Source organism: Thunnus albacares, chromosome 2, assembly GCF_914725855.1.
Source record: "Thunnus albacares chromosome 2, fThuAlb1.1, whole genome shotgun sequence".
In the NCBI taxonomy this organism is placed as follows: domain Eukaryota; kingdom Metazoa; phylum Chordata; class Actinopteri; order Scombriformes; family Scombridae; genus Thunnus; species Thunnus albacares.
This window is the reverse complement of record NC_058107.1, coordinates 33,055,417-33,079,749: the sequence shown is the minus strand read 5'-3', so window position 1 is coordinate 33,079,749 and position 24,333 is coordinate 33,055,417. Positions and strand designations below refer to the sequence as shown.

General features: G+C 37.8%; 1 protein-coding gene across 1 annotated transcript in view; it reads right to left on the bottom strand.

The window, feature by feature from the left end:
* Positions 1-10,380: 10,380 nt before the first annotated feature.
* The window catches only part of smarca2 (SWI/SNF related, matrix associated, actin dependent regulator of chromatin, subfamily a, member 2), a 49,841-nt gene continuing 35,888 nt past the window's right edge, over positions 10,381-24,333 (bottom strand). The window contains exons 30-34 of the mRNA XM_044331491.1: positions 20,900-21,005; positions 20,528-20,629; positions 19,477-19,603; positions 18,575-18,708; positions 10,381-12,708 (exon numbers count right to left, since the gene is read on the bottom strand). Coding sequence (XP_044187426.1) covers positions 12,673-12,708; positions 18,575-18,708; positions 19,477-19,603; positions 20,528-20,629; positions 20,900-21,005 — 505 coding nt within the window. The 3' untranslated portion in view covers positions 10,381-12,672. The remainder of the gene's footprint in view (positions 12,709-18,574; positions 18,709-19,476; positions 19,604-20,527; positions 20,630-20,899; positions 21,006-24,333) is intronic.

The window sequence follows — 24,333 nt, the reverse complement described above, 5'->3', positions numbered from 1 at the left end:
GTGGATGGTTTGAGGCTCTTCAGATCTAATTAAGAAAGCAGCTAATTTTTCAACCAAATCATCATGATTAACTACGCATGTCCATCCATCCCAAATTATGTTAAAATAAACATTGTTTTCTGACTCAAAATTCCAGGGTAGAGGTATAATCTGTGGCCATATGGAAATGCTCACTGAAGGATTTATTCTTAAGCTTTCATGATGTGTCAGTTTAAAGATGTTATGAAATCTGTTTGCCTATTGATGCAAATTGCCTTACATATTACACAACTGCTGCCAGTGTGCCTGAGTCAAGTTCCAAGAAAAAGCTCATCTGACGGGAAAACACCCGTCACCTAAAGTAACAGCGAGGCTTTTTACCATTTTATTCACATAATCGTTTCCACTTGTGAAATCTTCCACATCACAGGAGCTGAACAAAATGTCGTAGCTTCACTTTGCATTTCCTCTGTGTCTGATGAATGTAAGTTCATTAATTTATCAGTCATGAAATTAATTTTTAACCATCAATATTCATCAATATTCCACCTTGGGAAAATGATTTGGTTTTCTCTGAATGCATCTATTGTAAGTTGAAACATTGCCTCCCTTTGGGCAGCTATGGAAAATGAGTGTTGTATTCATTCTGCATTTTTATTCTGTGAAAGTACACTGAGCTACACTTGTAAGGAAATGTGATTATACAAAAAAAAAAAAAACTTCATTTACTTTAACTTTAACTTGAGTATAAAGTTTTGCATCAGGATGTCTTCTGCTGCAGGGAAAGAACAGTCTTTGCAATTTTGTTCTTTTTCACAGAATTCGAGGGACAAATGCATAAAATCTACACTGTAGTAACTTTGAGAAAAAATATTCCTGTAGTCTAGAAACAAAGGTGACTGGTGATAGAGGGATATACAGTACATTATACTGAAAACAGTTATTAAGATGCTTAAAAATATTTTTATACTATCTTATCTCAATACTACTTGTAGTAATCAGTTGTGTCTGATGTTTTTTCCACAAAACGAGTTTTAATGGCAATGAAGCAAGAGAGAAAATTAATATTATGGTGAAATAAATCTGAAGATGCAACATACGCTCATCTCATCTCTACTAGAATTGTGAACTGTTCACTTAGAGCTGCAACTATTAGTCAATTAATCGATTACTCAATCAACAGAAAATTAATCGCCAAATATTTTGCCAATCGATTCATTGTTTTTAGTCATTTTTTAAGAAAAAAATGCCCAAATTTTCTCATTCCAGCTTCCTAAATGTGAATATTTTCTTTTTACTTGTAGTCTTTTATGACAGTAAACTAAATATCTTTGGGTTAGGGACTGTTGTTCAGGACAAAATAAGACCTTCTAGTTCGCATCTTGGCCTTTTGTGAAACAGTGATTGACGTGTTTCACCATTTTCTGATATTTTATAAACTAAACAACTAATAGAATCATTGAGAAAATGAATGAAAGATTAATTAAGAATGAAAATAATTAGTTGCAGCCATAGATGCACTATTTCAGTAGGATTAAGGTGCATTCAGAGTCACAATAACACTGAGAAAGTCATCTCAACTGGAAATTTATGACCACTGCAACACTTCCTCCAACCTCCTGCAGTTTTACGTCTTATTTATTATTGTTTTAATGGGCCCCGCATTTTCACATCAGCACATCATCGTTATGACGTTATTGTGGGTTTCACTTTGTTTTTTCAAGCTTTTCCACCTCATTTCAGGGATGCTGGTGCTTCCAGATCAAAGGATCCTGAACCCTTCTCTTCCCCCAGTCTGCTGCTGCTCGTTTCCACAGGATTAATGGGAAAAACTCAAGAGGGGTTGTGTGCATCGTGCTTCAATAGGGAAACAACTAACACTTAAACCTTGGAGGACTCGATTTCAGGCATGGCAGATGATGTAAATCATCATTATTAAAACCATGGTAATCATGGTTACCTCACACAGGAACATGGTAATTTTATTTAAGTGGACAATGTAGTCTCACATAGTGCTTTGGAGTGGTTCGGATACATTACCTATTTATCTGCTTCCTACAGTTTTATACCAAATTTCTTTCATTTACGTGTGGAAAACATGTTTGACATTAACCACAAGAGGTTATCTTATGACCACTTACTTTATTTTCCCATTGAGTTTGGTGAAGATACAGATAACACAAGAGACAAAAGACAGTCGTACAAGGAACATAGACTCCATCATTAAATACTCACACACAAGCTCATCAAATACATCTGTCTTGGATCTTTACAATATCGAAATAATGGAGAAAAACAAAGCAAATCAGGCACAACAGAATGTGCCATTTAAGTGTTTTATTTACCCAAATTTCAGTGTCCAAGTGAACAATCCAAAACAACCCTTTAACTGAAATGTGAACATATTTAACAGGGCAATGCAGTGCTTTCTATCCTCCCATGGACTGAGGTCCAAATCAGAAATTGAGCTATAAGCACAAGCAATGAACAAGCTGAGATGACTCACAAATATGTAAAAGGAGAATGTTTACATTTATCTGGCCAGACAATGAACACAAGAAGGGGGGAAAAAGGAAATACAACAGACAAAGAATTGAAGAAACAAAGAATGTTTCTAACTTTTCTTCGCTCTGTATAATTTAAAATCATTTATGTTGAGTAACACATATGGAGTTATGATTATGACGTTGGTTTCCCCCATGAATCACAATGAGTTGTTTCTGACTAATTACCACAACTATGATTTATAGTTAAGTCAAAACCCCAGACTCTACATTTCACTGGGGGACGGCCACATCAAGCAGGAAGGAAGCAGGAAGATCTCAACTCGTTCCTAATTAATCACAAAGTATGTTTTATGAAACAATGTGTCACAGCTTAATTTTGTAAATTGCCAATAATATCGTCACCTAATGACAAACAGGGTCGAAATGAAATGGTTTGAGGAGGCACAACTCAACCTATGCACCTAAGAGACATGTGTCTTCACATACACAAACCCCTCGGCTGTAGAAAAGAGAGACTCATTAAGAAAACAAAAAAGAGAAAGCATTATCATATTACTGTGTATTTTAAACAACGCACTCAATTACTTACAGTCACTTGTGTTGCTATTAGAAAACTAAAATCAGCAAAGACATTTCAATGTGTGGACAGCTGAAGGGTTACTAACATTTACTCTTCATAGACATGAGAACATTTTCATATAGACATCGTTATTCTTCAGTCTAATGTAGATAAAAATCAATCTGCTTTGTTTTTTATTAAATAAACTCTGTTTTTTTGCATTAAACTAATAAGAAGAACCATTGTTCTCGGTAGCAAGACTGAGCACCTGTCAGACCGACACCAATGGTTGTGCTTAACTGATGTGAGTCATTCTGTCTTTACATTGCTGCAGTTAAATGTTCTGTGGATTCATGTTTGAATGTGGTTAAATACTAACCAATGTGTGCTGTACGTATGTATACATATTAATATACTCAACTGCTCTATATGTTTGCACTGTGGCAATAAACGCAGTGGTCTCCTCACATTCTTACTGATGTACCTACAGTGATGTTAAAATTCCTGTGAACCAGTCCAGCTGCTATCCTGTAAAACTAACGGCCGACAATTTCAATCATCCATTAATAATTTAGCTCATTTATCAATTTATCAACCTCTGTTTCAGTTTCTCATTCGAAGGTTTCTCCTTTAGCTCTGAAAATTTGAGATGAGCAATTTGGATTAATTACTGCACTATTGATTTATACACTAAAAGATTAAATAATTATTTGTAAAACAATTCACAGAGTAATCGATTAAAAAGCTGTTACGACATAAAAAAAACCTGTATCATTACACCCCTGCCTGATCACTACTACTACTACTACTACTACTACTACTACTACTACTACTACTACTACTACTACTGATGATAATGATAATAATAAATACAGAACTTTTGAAAGTGCTTTAAATGGTTGAACCAGGATTAAAACATTTAAGGACTAGAATCAGACAATAAAACAAAATGAATAAGACAGTTTGGAAATAAAATGGTTTGCTATCAGTTGAAGAAAGGCCTTTTTTTTTAAAAAAAAAAAAAAAAAAGTTTTGAGAAGTGATTGATAAAAAGTTGCCTCAGATCCTCAGGTGGGGAGATCCAACAGTTCCAGTTCACTATGTGTATACATAATGTACAGATAATGCAGTTTACTCTATATAAACACAAGCACTGAAACTGTCAATTAGTCAATCTACAGTAAATTATTTATTAGTGATGATCAATCAAGTTATTTACTGAAGATAAAAAGGCAAACATTTGATGTTTCTAGCTTCTCTTTTCTCTGTTTGCTATCATTGTAAATACCTTTTTTGAGAACTTAGTTTTGCAAAAGATGTAATTCGAAGATGTCACATTGAACTCTGGGAACTTATGGTGGACTATTTTTAGTTCTACAGACTAAGATTAAGACAAATCAGAAATAATTGGCAGATTAATCAATAATGAAAATAATCACCCTGATGTAAACTTGATAAGGGAGCCAGGTACATTTCTCTCCTCCTGCCTGTGATGCAGCCTTCCAGCTCACCAGGTCTCAGCGCGGCATAGAAAAATGAGCCTTTTCCTCGATCATGCGTTAAACTGGTAGTGAACCCCGGAATCCGAAGGGAGACAAAGCCTTTTCCCGCTCTTCCTTTTAAGTTGTGCAAGAGTTAGCATCGATAGGGCCCGTTTCCCGCCTTGAATGTGGACGGGTTACAAAACCAGATAAACTGGACTCTCTAATAATAGAGAGCACCTGGCCCTTTCAGATCACCATTCATGAGTCATTAGGAAGGAAAATTCCCTGAATCAGTTTGGGATTGGAGGGACCTGTATTTGGCGCTTGGAGAATGTGATGATGGTGGAGCCCTTGACAAAGGCTACAGAGGAATAGCAGAAATTGTACTGGCACCTGACTTTTTCCAGCTGACATCTCTGGCACTCAGACAAGGATTAACATCCAATTTGCCCCTCTCTTCCTGGGCTCAAGTCTATCCCAACAGCTCGGCACTTCAAAGAGCCAGATAAAAAGGGGGCGATGGATGGTCATTCTTCAGTGGGAATTGGCTTAGTGAAGCTCTGTTTAAAATGGCAGGAATACAAAAAGGAAAGCTGTTTTGATGTGCTGCGGATTGTGAGGGTCCGGCCAGCTGTACAGTGTGACGGCCCTTCTTCTGCCCTCCAGTGTCGGAGCTGCATAATACAGGCATGATGCCATGAAATACAGTATGAACCTGACACACAAGAGTTAAGACTGGTATGTGTGCAAATGCTGCACCATGTAAAACTCCTTCCTTTTTGCCAAGAAATCAATATATATATTACGAAGACTCTAAACTGAAAAAAGGATGGACAGGATTTGATGGGAAACACCCAATCAGAGGTTCCAGGCTTGGTTCCTGTTTCCAAAAAATATGTCCAAAAACAGTTTTGGAGGTTGTTGGAATTACAGATGTTTACTTTTTTTTTTTAAACACTTTAAGGATTTCTCGTCCATTTTGGCTTAAAAGCTATGTTCATTCCTGACCTGAGAACCAGCTGTTGAAAAAAACGATCTACCCACAAAGTCATTTAGTTTAGCCATTTAGTAGCTGTGGAGCTTTTGAGCGTAACGCATGATATTTTTAAACTTGGTAAATGGCAACTATTAATTAGAGCTGGTGGTGAAATTATTTTCTCCACTGCTGTTTCCAAGGTCAAGATTTGAGAGTTTTCAGGAGCAAAAAAAAAATAAACTATGAACAAAAGCTGTACTATCATAGATTATAATTTCTTATGCAAAAAGTGAAAAGTCAAATTTCAGTTCGACTTTGAGTAAGATGCTTGATTCTTACTGATAAACCATAAAGGATAACACTGGTGATTTGCTATATTTTTCTAATTGTCAACAAATCTTATGTGCCAACCATGAATCCAACTACTTACAAGTACTGTGTGTGTGTCTAAAGCCTTATATATCTTATTCCTATGTTCCGTCAGCCATTCAAGCAGGAATACACTTCTTCGATCAGAGTCTGACATAGCCAGTGTAAATTTCTCAAAGAGCTTAAGTACAAAGTCAAGAGGTTGTGTATGTAGCACAAAAAGCCGTAAACAGAACTGCATTCCTGCACATGCAGAGTGACGTCTGCCTTACACAGAACTACTCTACAGAGACTGAAAACATGATCACTGTTATTAGTCTTTGGAGCCGTTTCTAAACAAACTAACATGACCAATGTTGTCTTCATAATGAAGGAAGATGTCACGCAGCGCGGCGGTGTGGCCCACTGGTGTGTTTTTTTAATAGTTTTTGGACAACAACAGAGGCCTCCAGTGCAGAGGAAGATATATCAGGCTCTGGATACACACATAATACTTATAAGTAAGCAGTTCATTATTGGCATTATTGCTCATGAAAGCATGATAATTATGAGTCGTTATTTGCCATTACAGAGTCCAGCAGATGGAAACCAAAAAGCTACTTCACTCTTTGTTTGTTTGGACACACGCAGAGCTGCTTACGTGACAGAGGGATTTTTTTTTTTTTTTTTTTTAATTAACTAGATGTCGCCTTGAGCTGTAAGAAACTTTTCCTTCCTTTACTTGGTGAATATTTTAATCAGATCAATCAGTGAAGGTGGCCACACATCAGCGAACATCTGAATACTGTGATAAATACTTAAAGAAATAATAAGCCTGTGGCATTTCTCTCGTTATGAAAACCTTCAAGAAGATCATAAAAGAGGAAATTTTGGGTGCGACTCAGACAAAATTGGATCCACTCCAGTTTGCTTAGAGGGCAGGCAGTAGGGATGTCCAGTATTTGTATTTGTATCTGTATTTGTTGAGGCAGCAAAATTATTTGTATCTGTATTTGTATTCGAATAAAAGTGGAAAGAGCCTTAAAAATCTTGTTTTTTGTTTTTATGACACTTTTAATTTTAGAAAATTTAAGTGTTACAATAAGTGTTCATGAATAAATTACCTTACGAGGGAGGCCCCCACACCGGGTCTCGAACAGATCATAGACGACTGCACTGACTACTGAGCTAAAACTTTACTCCTTGCCTCATGCAGACAGACCTCTACCTATTTATACACCCATAACACAGAGACAGCACACCATGTAACATATAGGGAGGAACTTCAAAGGCAATTCTTGCTTTGCACTTTTCATTTATTGCCTATTTTTTTACAACCTAACTTTGTGGAAAGGAGAAGGGGAACAACAGGTTTGGAGAGTCCCTTGGGTTCGCCTTGTTTGTGTCAGTAGCTCAGCTTTATCTCTGGGGAACACCCCCAACAAATAATTTTTAAAATATTTATTTGAAACAAATATTCATATAAAACCCACTATTTGTGCTTTGCTGAATAATGTATTTGTACTCAGGCACACCCCTAGCAGGCAGGGGTGTCGTGGAGGCCACAGGCACCCTACTTAACAAGGTTCTGGATCACCTGGATGGTGCAAAGAATTATTATACTTTTTATTGACTTGTCCTCAGCTTTTAACTATCCAACCTCACATTTTAGCAGACGGACTCACCAGCATCCACAACATTGACCCTGGATTAACATGTTGGCTGGTTGACTTGTTAACTGACAGGTCTCAGAGGGTGAAAGTCAGTGGTGTTTTTATCTGATGCCCTTTTGTCTTCCACCAGTTGTCGTCCCCCCCCCCCCCCCAGCGGCGTGTCCTCTCAGCACTCTTATTTGTTTTGTATACAAATGAATGTCTGTGTCATTATGAGGGCAGACATATCATCAGGTTTGTGGATGATTCCGTCATTGTGTCCTTGCTCAGTAACGATGAAACTAAACACGGTTCACCGGTGGATGAATTAAGCGACACAAATGCTCCTTCTTGGACATAAATGTGTCTAAAACAAAAGAAATGATAATTGACTTTAGGAGGAAGCTTCTCCCTTATTCTTCCTGCTGTTAATTATGGCCAAGCTGTTTGAAGTTTTTCCTACAGTACAAGTATCTGGGGAGTTGACCTTTGAACCAAATACTGATGTTTGTGCAAAGGCCCATCAGTGCGTGAACTTTTATCAGAAGCTCAGAAGTTTTAATGTTGACATCAGCGTCATGAGAATGTTTTCTTTTCTTTTGTTGTTTTATTGGATCTGTTCTAACCTTCTCTTTAATTTGCTGTTGTTCGGGTCACTTACTTTGAAAAACAGGAACAGGTTAGAAGGAATTGTTAGAATGTGCAGTAAAATTGAAGGCACAAATCTAAACGACATCTCCCAAGTGTACAAAGTCAGAACCGCAAAGAAGGCCCAGTCAGTCTGTGCTGATCCTTGTTCAGTGAGTTCAGGTTGCTTCCATCTGGTCTCACATAATCTGACAAGTTGCAGGACCAATAGATATAAGAACTCATTTGTCCCTGCTGCTATCATCATGTGATCTTATGTTTTTTTGTGTGAATTGTTTGTGTGTTGATTGTATTTACTGTTGGCTGTGCAACAAATTGCCTCTCATGGATAATAAAGATTACAGTGACCAGTTTTAAAAAAATCAATGACTTTGACTGTACATGTGTTCAGGGTAATTAGCAAGGAGTTTTGTCAGAATCAGCTGAAGGAGAAAATACAAATTTCAGACTACATGTATCTCTAATGAACACAGCTCACTAAAAATGAGGTCAGGCAGTAGTAGTTGTGGTGAAATATGTATTACGGTCAAGAAATTGTAAAACATGTTTCTGTTATTATTATTTTTTCATGCACAGCAGAGCAGAGCTGATCAAAGCTCACATCTCACACACACACACACATACTCTCAACTCAGGTGACTAATTCCCTGAAGCAGGGCAAAAACATGGACAGTCCCAGATTAAATTATGTTCTGCTGCCGTGATTCTCTCTCTCTCTCTCTCTCTCTCTCTTCGCTTCTCCATCAGGTTTTTGTTTACCAGCCCCTTCTTGCAGGAATGCTAGTATACAGTATGAAGTACAGTAAACAAACAGACTGTAGGGGAAAACACATTTAATTGCCTCAGGTCAAGAGAGAGGGGGAAAAAAAACAAACCCAAAAAAAGAATGAAAGATAAAATCTTCTGTAGCCACGTTAGCAGCTCTTCAAGGCTTTAACTCCCATTAAACACCAGAAAGCAAAGTCAGACGAATGAATAATGGAGAAATATCTTTGCTGATCTTTGAGATGTCTCCCGAGGGTGACGCCGGACAAAAGGCCAAGTTGTTACGTAAATCAGAAGGATTTATCCTCCCTACGGACATGTTGCCAGATGCACAATAACACATATTTTTACAATAATTTTGACCTTTTTGTTTGATGTACAATCAATCAATAATACTAAAAGCCTTTAAAATTACATGTTTTTCCCATGATTGTGCAATTATATGGAGCTGATTTGGGAAAAAGTCTAATTATTCATGTTCAAGTTTATTATGTCAACAATAGATAATGGAAAACTGACCCTAGACAGAAACTGTCAAAACTGCATTTGACTGTATTTCACACTTAAACCATATTTAATATTGTGAAACTATCAGAGGTGGGATGTAGATCTTTTACTTGAGTAAAAGTAGCAGTTAAATATGTGTCAAAAATTAACTTGTTTAACTTACTTAAAAATCAAACTCTGCACTTCTACTGCTCATTATGTACAGTAATGTTCAAACATCCAACAACAAGAATAACATTTTTTTGAGTGGAGGAGGACTTTAAATATTGGACAAACTCAAATTTTGACGTGACGATGGCGGTAGATTAAAAACTGATCACTTGAGTCACTTGGATACATCTCCAGGGGAGCCATAAATGTCTGTCCAGACTTTTGTTCCCATTCATCTTGTAGGTGTTCACTGGATAAATAAAAAAAAAAATTTGACCTGTTGGTGGCGCTAGAGGGGGAAAAAGTCACCAAGTCAGTAAGATTCATCCACTGGGCACCATTGATATTTGTGCCAAAGTTTGTGACAATCCATCCATTAGTTGTTGAGATATTTCAGTCTAAAACAGTGGACGACGCCATCAACAGGAGACGTCTAACATGGCTAAAAAAAAATCTAATGTTATAAATAAATTTAGATTTATTGAACTGAACAACACACAGCTTTATGAAGAGGGCGTATAGCTATATTTGTCTTTGAGTACAGAGTTTGTCATAAACCGACAGAGTTTTATGTATTTCAGGCCCCTGGTGTAAATGCACAGTGCAGGTGGTTGATGCTTGTTTATCTTCTGCTTTACTATCCGTGCAGCTCTTCCTCTCACATTCAAGGCTCTGAGGACTTCTCGGTTTATAAAAGGCATTTACTTTAAGTTCTGTAGGTAGCGTGCATCGTGAAACTCTTTAGAAATACACAAACAGGTGGAAGAAATGGTTCCCAGCAGAAAAAAAAAACGAGAAAACATTATTTGTGCTGAAAATCTGTGAGATTTTATTTGCCCTGGGCTATGAGATACAACCACAAAGACACTGTGCAAAGAAAGCAAAGATTAAGTCACACTTATGAATGAGTCGGTAAGCACGTATTACACAAACAAAAAATGATATATCTGCATGTGAACAGTACATTACAGTACATATATTGCAAAAAGAGTTGCATGCTACAAACATATAACCGATAAAATGAGGGCTCAAAAGTAACACAGGAACACAAAACACCTCAATCCAAATGCATAAATCAAAACACTGTCAAAAATATACTGTTTTGTATTGAATGTCATTCAAATCTGATTTTTTTTTTTTTTTTTTTAATACCTATAATACTGTTTTTTGTTTGTCATTGTCTCTCTAATAATCAGCTAAAAATCCAGCTGACACTCGGTTCTTTGCGATCCGTTTTGTTGAAACAGGACCGCAAGGTGCAAAATATTCTCAGATGCTTGAAAAAGCTACATTTATTGCTACGATAAACGCTGGTTTTACTCTACAAAACATGGTGTTTGCTCTGAAGGCCAGTTTCTCAATCAAAATAACACAAACTCACCTCTCTGAGAGAGAGAGAAAAGTATTACAACAAAGTCAAGATGTCTGCTGATACACAACAACTTGAAAGCCTTAGAAGAAAAGATACATGAAATACATTGACTTAGCTAAAATATGTGCCGCCTCTACGCTGCAAGGTTACATCTTTTAATAAAAGCAGTTAAAAAGCATTCAGCGTTAATGTCCGACTGTAATTAATTTGAAGGTGATTGAGCAACGACTTGAGATTTTATTGGCTTTAAAAACTTGAAAAATAGTTTAAACTCTCACAAATGTGTTGACCATTCATCAAACCCCCTCCCCTCCCCAAGACATTGATTGTCCAATCATAGCTTAGCAACCATAACCAGGCACAGCTGGCCTGTCAAGCTTTTAGATTTCTCCACACGTTGGAAAAATAAAAGAGCAAAAAAAAAAAGTATAAGAAATGGCACAAACCGTGTGTTTATCTGCTCTGACGTAAGCAGCAAACATTAGCACGTCCACCTAACTAGCTTACTGACGACAGCTGTAAACCCAGCAGTACTTCCAAGGCCGAGGAGCAAAACATTAAATGAGAACATTTTGTGGGGTTACTGGTTAAAGGCCAGTTCAGCAACCCCGACCAAACCTCGTGGATATCTGAGATAGTGTTACATTCACCAAACAGACTGGTTAGTCCTTTTTTTTCTTGTAACGTTTTAAAGTAAAAACATATTTGAAGATACAGTTATGTAAAGAAAGCTACGTATCCGAACAGGTTTGTATTTATTATATAAATAACATTCTGATCTGACATGTTTCCTTCTCTTTCTTTTAATACTTGGGCTAATTAGCTGTCAAGTACATATTTAGGACCATTTTGCAGGGTTCTTGCTTTTAACTTTAAAAAAAAAAAAAAAAGTCAGCTAGAGATATAAAAATCTCAGCTGCTGTTTCCAACCAAATCATGGAGCTTATTTAGCTTAAGTTACCTCCCTACCTCGGACTGAATTCAAGGACTCAATGTAGTTTACAAGTAAGTTTTTAAACATTATGTGCGGTGTAGGAAGAGAAAGCTTGACAGGCGTAGCAACGGTAACTAAGGGGGGGTTGAGGGGTGGGTGGGTGGGTGGGTGGGGGGGAGGGGCTTGGCCAACTGATGATTTCTCTACATTTCAGCATTTGGCACTGCACAAAGTAAAACTGAGCTGTGCTGTCAAGTAACAACTGCATTGATTGCCATTTTTAATTGCCAGTGGCTCTCCATATTAACTTGGATATCCTTGGCAATTATATATATATATATATATATATATATTTTTTTTTTTTTGTTCTTGTTGTTGTTTTTATTTTTCTAAGATTTGTATATTTCATTTTCTAAAAGTGCAAGCAAGGAATTGCAAATTAAGCAAAAGCTGATTATAGCGTGGCTACATCTTTTTTTTTTTTTTTTTTTTTTCCCTCCATACAGAATTTCAATCTTTTTTTAAAGCACAGAGTTGAAAAATATACTACAAAACTGTCTTAAAAACAGGAATATATGCAGATTGGTTTTGCCGTAGCTGATTATAAGTAATACATTTCCAAGCTGGTGGGAGGAGAGGCGACAAAATGCACTAGACGGCCGAATAGGACGAATGAAATGAAAGTTTTAAAAATAAAGAATATGAACCTGAACAAACAGTAACGGAAGATATTGTCCTTTTTAGTTTATAAGTGCTATAAACAATATCCTCACGTCCTCGCGTCTTCTTCCTCACTCGTCGTCGCTCTTGCTCTTGTCTGACAGATCCTGCAGAGAGAGAGAGAGAGAGAGAGTGTTAAAGAGGATTGAGAAAGAGAAGGAGTTTTAAAGGCTGGCAAAGAGGCAGAAAGAGAGAGAGAGGGAGGGAGAGCGCTGTGTGATGAAGGTTTATTGCCTGTTGAGAGCATCAACAAGAGGCAGTGTAGGTCATCATAAGCTGCATAAATCAACACCCTGAAATAAGAGAGGAAGAGCTCCAGACGAAAGGAGGTCTGAAGGTGAAGCCGGTGTGTTTTTTTTTTTTTCCTTTATATTCTCTCCTGTATAGAGTCTGTTTGTGGGAAGAAGCCGACAACAGCAGCTGTAGAGGGAGAAGATGATGTTTAAAGACACTTTTGGAGAACTGAATAGCTGGGAGGGAAGTTGAGTTTTTAAGCTGTGGTGAAGTAGGGAGAGAGGGGAAAGATTGATATAAAAAATATATATATAGAAAGAACTCAGAATATATTACCACCACGACTATTCGACAGCTGAGGAAATAACTGACTACATCTATATTCACAGAGTAACGGGGCTGTTGGCCGTGGTTTGGCGGAGCTGTTAACATTAACCTCAAACACCCTTCAGTTCAGCATCACTGTTGGCAACCAATAAAAACACTGATGCGCCACAAATGCAAAAGTTCGGCCTCCAGCTTCCTACTTAAAGGGGACATATTGTAGAAAAGGAGATTTTTATTTCTTTTTTTGATTATAAAGCAGGTGTAGGTTCCATATAAATACTGTGAAAGTATCAAAACGTTCACCCACAGAGAAACCGCCTTTGAACGAGCCGTTTGGATTTCCGTAAGGTTGTGATGTCACAACTATATGCTCAGCATTTCCCCTACCGTTTCCTCAGAGGGGCGCCCCTCCTGAAAGAAACAAAATATGTTTATCTATGTTGGCCTGGGCATGCGTCACTCAGAAAACTGTCAGCCAATCAGAAGAGAGGGGCACTGAGTGGACACAAAACAGCCCGTTTCAGGCTGAGTGAGACAGAGAAGCTGCATCCACCAAAGTGAAAATATTAAACTGGGGAAGGGGTATGATATGACCTCTTTAAGCCCAGTATTGACCAAAATCTAAAGAAGGGAAACAAGTATTGATCCCTATGCATTGAGTATTACAGTAATGCTCACTGCTGTTAGATTTCAGGTTTGTGTTAACAGGTTAAAGGTCTCCAGACTACTCTGCTGGCTCCTTTTTTAAAAGTAGCAAAATAGTCATTTTTATAAGGATGTATAGCTGATCTAAAAAGGTCTTATACTGTATTGTGTTTTATACATTTATAAAGTCATGAATTTGGGTAAAAATAAAGTAATGATTAATTAAATTGTTACCCAGAAAGGGGCTTAGAGACATATGGAGTTTTCTGATGTTTTGTTTCCTATTAGGACTACAACTATTTTTATTATCAATTAAACTGTTTTTTGTTTTTTTTTAATTTTGCAACCCATAAAATGTTGAAAGTTTTATTTTGACATTTGATTTGATTTTTTTGCTCAACACTCCAAAACCTAAACATATCCAGTTTCATATCATAAAAGACTAAAAAGAAAATGGCAAATATTCACATTTGAAAAGCTGAAACCTGGCCATTTTTGGCATTTTTACTTACATAAAAAAGCTAATTAATGTTCTGTCGATGAATTATCTTCTAATCGTTTCAGCTCTATGTATCTTATTAAAAAAAAACAAACTAAACATGTCCAGAGAATTTCTCCTGAAATGCAAAATGTCACGTTGGCGCCCAAATAAATAATTCAAAGAACAAAAAGCCCTGACTCTGTCAAGTCAATGACTCGATCAGACAACCTCGTCGGCCGGCGGGGACGGGGCTCGCAGCGATCTGTCCGACGCTCTCTGACCACAGACTGCTTCAATAAAAGACACATTGTGCAGGGAAGCTTCACTCGGTTCAGTTTAGTGGCTAAATATCATCACTTTAACATCAAGATTGTGGAAAATTTAAAATATAGTATTTAAATTATGTCTGGTGAATATCTGATCAACTTTGATTTGTGCTTTTACTGAGAGGAACCAGATTTGTATATGTGAGTAATAGATTGGTCTATGTGTCTCCTTTTTAATTATATTCTATTTTATTGCTTATTTAATGAATATTGTGTGTTTTCATTTGTAGTGTGTGACAGTTGTTGTATTGTTGTGACTATGTTCATGCTGCCGTCTTGGCCGGGTCTCTCTTGAAAAAGAGATTTTACTATCAAGAAGACTCGTCTGGTTAAATACAGGAAAATTAAAGTCAACATGATTAATTCACTGGAGCAGTGCGACAGACAGAAATGTGATATAGTTAATGTTAAATGGTTGATAGTGAGCAAACAGCACTTAGAATAACCTACACAGACATCAGAGTCTGGTTGAAAAACGTGCACATAGTGATGAAGCATAAATGAATGAAAAGATGTGTTCACAATCACACAAACCGTCTTCCTGGATATGATGAACCGTTTTTCATATATGGATTAGCTTTAAGACATCCAGTCATGAAGTCTCATTAAATGATGAGTTAACGACTGTTTTACGGTCGTGTGAACAAACATTACTGATGTAAACTCACCTTTTATGGTACCAGAAAACATTAATAAGCATTAATAAATTATATGAAGTTTTTGACTAGTGTTATACAATTGCAAAGTGTACTTTTTTTAAGTGAACTTTGAACAATTTCCTCAATATTACTCAACACAGAAACTCAGGATTCCTCCAGATAGTTGATGATCCTGTATGTTTTTACTATGACCATCGGTTTCAATTATTTCAACTTTTTTTTTCCTGAGACATCATGTTATCTAAGAATACTTAAGTATCCATGATGCTCAGCCACTGTTGCTATGGAGAAGAAGTTAGTGAGAGGAGCAAATCAGAGCGGTGATGAATTCAAAACGCTTTGTAGTTCATGTTACAAACAAAAACATGGCGCCATTTATTGCTGAATTCACTCAAAAGTGAATTGGAAGTGGATTTGAAGCATGGTGATGGACTGTTTCTTGCCAAAATGCACCTTGAGAGTTGTAGTTAACTTCTACCCAATTTTTTTTTTTTTTTATGTATACAGTCCTCAACTTTTTATCACAGAACTAGATGATTTTCTAAGACAGTTGTTCATCTTTCGTACTGATGATCTAACCGTGAGTTTCATGCTGATCCGAGCTGACGTCTGAAATTTGACGTTAGTAATTTTGAGCTTAGACTGTATCATGGATTATGACGTACATTACGAGTTAGGTATGTAAGTAACACGTTATATATGAGTAACTCAGCTGAGGAAAGTTTTTCACTTTATTTTCTAGCTACTGACCTTTACCTTTGCACCTGTAGCCGACACCATACTATAATTATGTCTCCACTGATGTCAGCGCCGTCTGTGTTTCTATATGGGCCTCACTGGTTGACCTTTTCACACCTACACATACTTCAAATAAAGCACTAATTAAAAACCCTTTCAGAATCTAAGAACTTGACAATCAATAGGTCCTTAAATGTGAAGAGTTCAGTCTTTGATGGAAGACACTCGGCGGTCATGGGAGCCAAATGATATCCCATGACAGAGAAGGCAGGCTGTTATTACTTGAGAAAGCAGTGTGGCTTGGAATATCAAAAGGCGGATAGAAACTGGGATGATCTGATAATGGAAACAGTCTGGCGGGTCTACAGAATACTGAACAAAATGTGTAAACAGTGTGAGCAGCAACTGCGAGACAAATATAAAAAGGATTTTGTCTGTTACGTGTGTGTGTGATTTGTCTTTCTATCTTTGTGAGAACCAGTTTCGGTTTGAAACCAGTGTAGTGAGGACATTTTGACTGGAGTTTGAAGGTTAAGGGTCCTCACAAGTATAGAAGACAAACCTGTGTGTGTGTGTCTGTGTATAAATATACATCATCAAGTGGCTGAATTTAGGCAAAATTTAAGCAACAGATCTAAAATTGTTTACAATTCATCCCTCTACAAAGCTCTAATCATCTCTAATCATCCCAGACAGGATTTAGGTATTCACTCCAAACCTGTGTGTGTCTGTGTATAAATATACAGAGTACACATTATGTACTGTGTAAATCTGCTAAATTTAGAGAGAATATAGGAAACAGATCCCGTTAATCATCCCAGATGGGATTTCACTCCAAAAATCACGGCCAACAAGGGCCTATCGGCACGATTGTTTATTACTACACGTAATTTACAGCAGATCTGGATCAAATGCAGATTAAACAAGACCAACACACAGCATGTTAGCATGTGAACATTTGCTAATTAACCGTCACCACAAAGTACAGCTGAGGCTGATGGGAATGTCAGTCTGGCAGATATTTGGTATCATAGTAATGGAGAGAATGAAATTTTGACCTGGTGATGGTGTTAAATGAAAAGTCAGGAGATCAAAGTTATTACTAATTATCCTCTGGAGAGCGTAGTTGTCGAGATATTATATGAAAGAAGTAAAAGTCCACCTCATGGTGCGGTTTGAGGGAAAAGTCAGAGGATTATCAAAGTCATTAAAATCTCAAGGTCAATAAAGCATCCGCCATTATTAACTAAAATGGTACTGAGAGAGAATGTGTTTTTATTAGATGAAGATGACTCTGAACCTCTTTCATGTGTACGTGTGGTGAAAGTTTCACTCGCATGACTAACAGTTCGAGCAGAAGCAGGGGGGGAGGGGGAGGAAACGAGGTCTCTATTAGGCGCTAATTATATGAAAACAGGTACATAACTGCTGGTTGTCATGGTTTTAATTTCCCATTACTCGTTTCATCGTATGCTGGCAGCCAATTAGATGATGTTGGGACTGTTTTGCGCAGATCCGGTGAAGGGGAGGATAAACACAGAAGAGGGTGATACAGTAAACACAGCGGTGCCAGAGAGATGGCTTCATAATAGAATATTTAATGGCTTACAACCCAAAAGCTCAATTAATTTGAATACTAGCGTCTCCAGAGGGTTGTTGTATCATTTTCCAGTGTAGTTTAGATTAACAACAATCATACTGTAGTTCATCTGGTACATAGTTAACTATTTTATGAAAGGTTTTGTTCTAAATTAGGACTTTATTCTGCACTCAATTCAACTGCTGAAGGTGCCTCATCAATTAGGCCACTTGGTGAGCTTCCTGAAGATTTTTACCTTTTTTAGTTTACTGGTTTTGCTCTGTTCTTTACTGGTGTTTATCTGAACACATTTTGCCAGCTACAAGTCATTTTAGCATGAAAAGTTACTGCAGACTGAACAGTTAAGTTATATTACTGTAATATCATACCTCAGTATTTGACGGTTGCACTTAGTGGTGAGACAGTTAATCAGTTAGTCCACTGACAAAAAATTAATTGTCAACAATTTTGATGATTGATTCGGTAATTTCTCAAGCAAAAATACCAAATATTCTCTGGTTCCAGCTTCTTAAATGTGATGATTTGTTGCTTTTCTGCATTTCATATCGTTGTAAATTGCATATCATTGAGTTTTGGACTGTTGTTCGGACAAAACAACTCATTATCTTAGGCCCTGACACAAAAAAAGACTAGTCAATCATGCTTTGTTGCAGCCTTAACTGCACTGATGTTGGGGTTTGTGGATGGTACATATGGTAGTCTTCAGAGCGTGTGGTTTCTTCCCCGGTGAGAGGAATGGGATTTTGGCAGGAGATACACAGATCTGAATTTACAGGCTTCATCCCTAAACTGCACCGCTTACCACTATGACGTCTTTTTCTCCAAACACAGTTTGAGTTATCAATACAAGCTCTCACATAGAAGTTTTTGAATGACCCAGAGTACTGCTGTTTTTTTTTTTTTTACTGTTTTACTTCCTTCTGACAACAGTTTAACTGCGATTAATGAAGTGGAATGACCTACGTTATCGTCCAGGTCGTCGTCGCTGTCGTCGTCGCTGACCACCGGCTTGGCCTTCCCTCGGCTTTGCCTCTTCTTGCCTTTGTCGTGGCTGCGTCCCTCCTTACTCAGCTTGATCTTAACCCGCACGGACTTGGCTGAATGAAGCACAAGGGGGGAAAGTAACAAACAAAGACTAATATAACCGGCGTGTCTGAAAACAAAGATCATGTTTGTCTCGTCTAAGTTTCCAGCCACATTTAGGCTTTAAGAATCAGCAGGTTATGCTTAAAAGACATCACCAATAAAACTTTAATTTGTGGCCAGGTTTTTTATATATGGAAAATATTTAGATTTTTTGTCTAACAGAAAGCAAACAAACAGTGTTCTTGCACAAAAACAGAAATTTGTTTTGAAACTTTATATCTGTACTTTTACTTAATGATTTTACTATTTTTTGTGATTCATTACATGAATTAAATAAATTATTTCAACTCAAGACTAGCTTACTAGCTTTTTCTGTAGCTTTCAACTGCATCTAACAGTGTTTTTCATGGTCTTCATCTCAGTCTTTCTGGTTCTTTCAACCTTTCCTCCACAGTGGAGGAAGACTGTTTGAAAGCTCTAGAAAAAGCAAGTGCAGCTTGAGTTAGGATCATTTTTTCAGGTCAAATTACTCTGTCTGAAGTCAAACATGTACTTTTTGTTCTGTTTTCTTCATCCCTGTCTTTTATATTCTCTGTTTTCCTCGATGCTGCACAGTTTGAAGGCAGCAGGAACCCATGACCCCCAGTAGGGATGGTGGCAAAGTGAATCTCAAACCAGAACAGGATTCAGTCTGTTTACAGAATTTAAATGAGACGACACAAACGTGTGTCTGTGTGTGTGTGTACTCGTACGCATGCCTTTGAAGCGGTGCGCCTTACCCTCGGCCTCTGACTCATCCTCGTCGTCGTCGTCATCATCGCTGTCGTCCTCGCTCTCTTCGTCCTTGGCGATTTTCTGCCTCGCACTCTTGAACACAGACTGAAGGACGATGGAATCCTCGTATATCTGTGAGGTTAAAAAAAAAAAAGAGATATTAAGTTTTGATGGATGGAGAAATGGAGTAAAACTAGCAGCTAACTATCAATTATTATAAAGGCAGCAGAACCTCAAACTGTAAGAATGAAATCTAGTTTGTTTCTGCTCTGTATGACTCTCTTTTGGGAGTTTTGGGACACTCTCTGCAGGACGGTGTAATACATCACCCCGTGTCTCGACAGCGAGCGTGTCAGACGCCGTTTTTCCACACGCATGTCACACACGCCAACAGATGCGCTCTCGTTTTAATCTATGCAGCCGTCTGCACCGGCTCCCTGCAGGCTCGAGTCCCAGCAGCGTCTCACGGGCGTTACCGAGACCTGAAGCGTTCATTTACACTTCACGTCTATTTTCCTCTGTTTTTACATGCGTCACTACAGTCGTGTGTGTATCGGGCTCTGAGCGCTTCGAGCACACAGGTGACCTACGCTCAACGCTGCACCTGAACGCCTCCGGTGTAGACACACAGATGGAGCACTCGCTGCTGATGTGCTGCTCACGCTACGTTTGCTGTCTAGACACGAGGTTACAGGCTGACATTGTTCATAAACATAAGAACCAACTGAACCTAAAGAACTTTTATTTCTTTGCAACTATTTGGACAAAGACAAAGAAGAGAAAAAAGTAAAGTAAAAGTCACTGTCATTGACTTTGACAGTGATGTCTTGTTTTGACAGACATTAAAAACAGAAAAAACCAAGACAACAAAGAATGTTTTTTCCTTGATAGATAATTACTCATTTTTCAAAATTGTTCATAAATTTTCTGACACTTGGGATGAATTGTTTCATCACCGCTTGAGAGTGAAAAGCTGCAGATTTCTGGTTTCTGAGTAGACGAAGAAAAATAAAGGATAGATTTAAAGAATGTAAAGTTCCACTGCACAGTTCTGACCTGGGATCCCTCCAGGTTGAAGGTCTGGGCGTTGTGACAAAGCAGCATCACGTCCTTCTCCAGGTCTCCCACGTTTCTGTATTTATGGTTTCTTACACGTTCCTGTTGAAAGTAAAAACAGCAGCGTGGAGCAACGGCTTCTTAAACTGTGAGCCTCCACCTGATGTGGTATTCAAGGTGGAACGTTTCCTCTCATTGTCTCAAAACACAAAGATGATGTTAATAATCCCAAATCCTGAATGAAATTAAATCTTTTTTTTTTTTTTTAATTACAATCTCTTAGACAGTTGGTAGTAAAACTCCACTTTTAACCTTTTGTTGCCATCTTATTCCTCATGAACATCACTTCCTGCGTCTTCATATTCAACAAACCTTAATCTTCTTGAAGTCCACTGGTTTTCTGATCAGCTCATAATACTCCGGGAGCTCCTTCCTGGATGGTAGCTGGACGAAGACCTCGCTCAGTTGTCTTCCTGACCTGTTAACACAAAATAATTCGACATCAATATTCAATTTGTATTCCGATGTCTTTCCAAAACCCAAAGATGGTCAGTTCACTATTAAATAAGATGAAGAAAAGCAGCAAACAACAATTTAGAAGCTGGCACTGGGGAATATTTAGCATTTCTGCTTGAAAAATGACTTTATGGAGGTTATTTGATTATGAAAATACAATCAACAGACTTGATTATTCAACTAATTGTTTCAGCTTTAGTAGAGTCAATGTCCAGGCATTCAGAGTCTTTATGAGAAGGCCTTTGGGGAGCAGTGATATTAAACAAAGAACCAGCAGTTATTTAATACCTTGTCCCTCATTTCACCTTTTTATAAAATAAATATGTTCAATACCATGTTTTGATTTGGCTCTTTTTCAAGGTCTCTGTTCTTTTGGGACAGTACGCGCCGCACAGCTCTAAAAACGAGCCCATATTATAGGCATGTGAGAAATCAAACTACCCTTGAATCATTCGCCTCCTGTAACAGAGATAAAGATTGACGGAGCTGTCTTTAAATGTAATTTATCCCCAACTGATTTCCCCGGAGTTTGGGAAAAGTTAGGATTAATGAGCGTTCATGTTTTTTTTACACTGATGTTATAAACACAGGAGCTTGATTAATACCAATTACTGCTCATCTGCATCGTTTCATCCCACAAAAGGTTTTCTATGCCGACACCGAGGTTTCTGCAATCCCATCCCATCTGATTCAATTTCTTATTATGTGATTACTTTATTATGGGTTAAATTCTGCCAGGATAGACTTCTCCCTGTTTTGTTCTTATTAGCATAAACTCTGATGTACTTACAGTCAATTTAAACACATCTGTCAGGCCAGATAAAGATCATCTTGCTGCTCTTTGCACGACTAATAAGACCAATAAGACTCCAGTAAGTAAACCTCTGCCTCTCTGGTCTCTAGGTTGACCAGATGGACAGCAATTCAAATCTTGAATCAGCTGGAAAAGGCTGTGCAGCAACTCAACAATTATGTTGATGTGGCTTTTAAACCTGCAGCGATTAATTCGAGACTGCTAGAAAGCAAACTGTAGAGCTACAGAGAGAGAAACACAATAACAGCTACGACTAAACTGCACATCACACGTATTACTAGACAACATCCCACATTACCTGATGATGATGATTTCCGTCTCAACTTATCGGACTGCTCAGGTTGCAAGACCAAAGACAAAAATATCAAACTGGTCTGATTAGTAGTGCAGGATATCCCCAAACTAGGGAGTAATGATTATTTTCACTTAGTTGTTTGGTTTATAAAATGTCATTAACTGTTTCCAAAAGCCAAGATGATGTCCTCATGTCGCCTTTTGGTCCAACCAACAGTCCACAACCCAAAGATATCCAGTTTACTGTCATAGAAGACCAACAAAGTCAGAAAATATTCAAATTTTAGGGAGCTAGAATCAGAGAATTTGGACATTTTTTTCTTAAAAAATGACACAACACGATTAATTGACTATCGAGATGGTTGGCAATTAATTTAATAGTTTACAACCAATCAATTAATGGTTGCAGCTGTACTCCCAACCCACAGTAACAAACTATTTGGCTGTTTATTAAAAAAAAAACTTTTATTATAAGGCTGCTATAAGAGGTAATATGTTATATTTTCCTCTATTTTGGCCCTGGGAAGTCAGTACTTCTTTCTATCAATCAATAACTTTTAAAATTTGATTTTGGTATTATATTACCAGATTTGACCTGTTTTTGTAATTATTCTAATAATACATTCATTTATTTTGGTTGAAACTGCAGCAGCGGGACTCTTTAGCTCGATTCCAAGGCTGCTAATCTCAGATGACTTGGATATTATACAGTCACCCCACTGCGGTGCGTCTGAGCTTTGATCCACTGTGTAAACTGTGCTGAAACCACAAAGATGAATCCTATGTTCAAAATAGGTTTTTTTTATATCTTTTGATGTATGAAGTGCGATGCCTCCCAGCGCAGTGTCAAGGCAACAGGGACGTCTTGGAACAGACCCAATTGTTGATAACTGTGAAAGACACTGGAATGAATGGAAATATGATAATGAAGGCTTTTTCTTCTAATGGCTTGTGATAGCAAGAAAAACACCCTGATGATTTCAAAACAATGTGGCCTACGTGTGACTTACTGTATTTAAAAAATCTCTGCTGCCATGTTCACTAGAGAACTCTACTGAATAATCAAAATCTAGGAAGCTCCAGATCAAATTTAAACTGAAGTGCAGTTTGTTTTATGGGGAAACAGTGCTACACTGTAGGAATCCAAAGTCCTGGTATGGAAATTCCAAGATTTGTCCCGCTCTAGTTAAGTGAAGGGGAGGGGGGGGGGGGGTTAGCCAGAGCTATGATTGAGATGCTCTGGGAAGAACAACCATCAACTGGGAGAGGAAAGAATTTGACTTCTGGAACGGCAGGTAGCAGTTTCCTGGAAAAGCTCCGGCACAGTAGTCGGCCAGTGCATATTTGAGTAATGGGAACACAAATGCACATGTTCTTCCATGCATGGGTGTATATTACAAAGACAGACACACACATACTTAAGATTTTGCACAAAGGCAAAAAAAAAGAAAAAAAAAAAATCATCTACACGACAAAACAGACCACAAGGAAAAAATACACACACACACACACAAGTACACTAACTTACAGGACTGTAGGAGAACACCAGGAGATTTATCACACTGTATGTTCTAAGACATGACGTCATATCTGTTAATTACCCTGCTGACCAGGCACAAATGTGTACTTTCCTCTGGTTAATCACAGCATGGTCCTGAGCCTCACTATGTGCAACACTCACAAAACTAGATGTACTTCTTTGTTTGTTTTTTTTGGGGTTTTTTTTAAGAGATGTACCACATAAGCCACATACTTTTTGATCCACCAAAGTCTAACACATTTTTTTGACAGTTAACAGTAGGCTTGGGCGGTGTCACGGTAAAACAGGGAATTTAGAAATCCTGATGGTATGACAGACTGGGAGCAAACTTGGAGTTTACAAGGAGTACTTGAAGGCAGCATGTAATCCCCCCCTTTTTCTATTTCTGCTCGTTGCCTCTGATTCAAATTTTATAACTTCGCTGAAAACTTTAGCCAAAATCTGAGATATTGGTGTCTTGTTATGTTTGTGGTAAATGAAACTCGTAAGACTTTTCTTTGTTCGAGCTGATATTCATCTGCTGGCCTTCAGTAAGTTTGTTCCTGACATTCCTTCACTACGGTACCAGATGAACGGTAAGAGACAGTGTTAATTGTTTTATCTCTGAATTTTTGCCTTGTTCTTCCACGTAAGCGCACATAT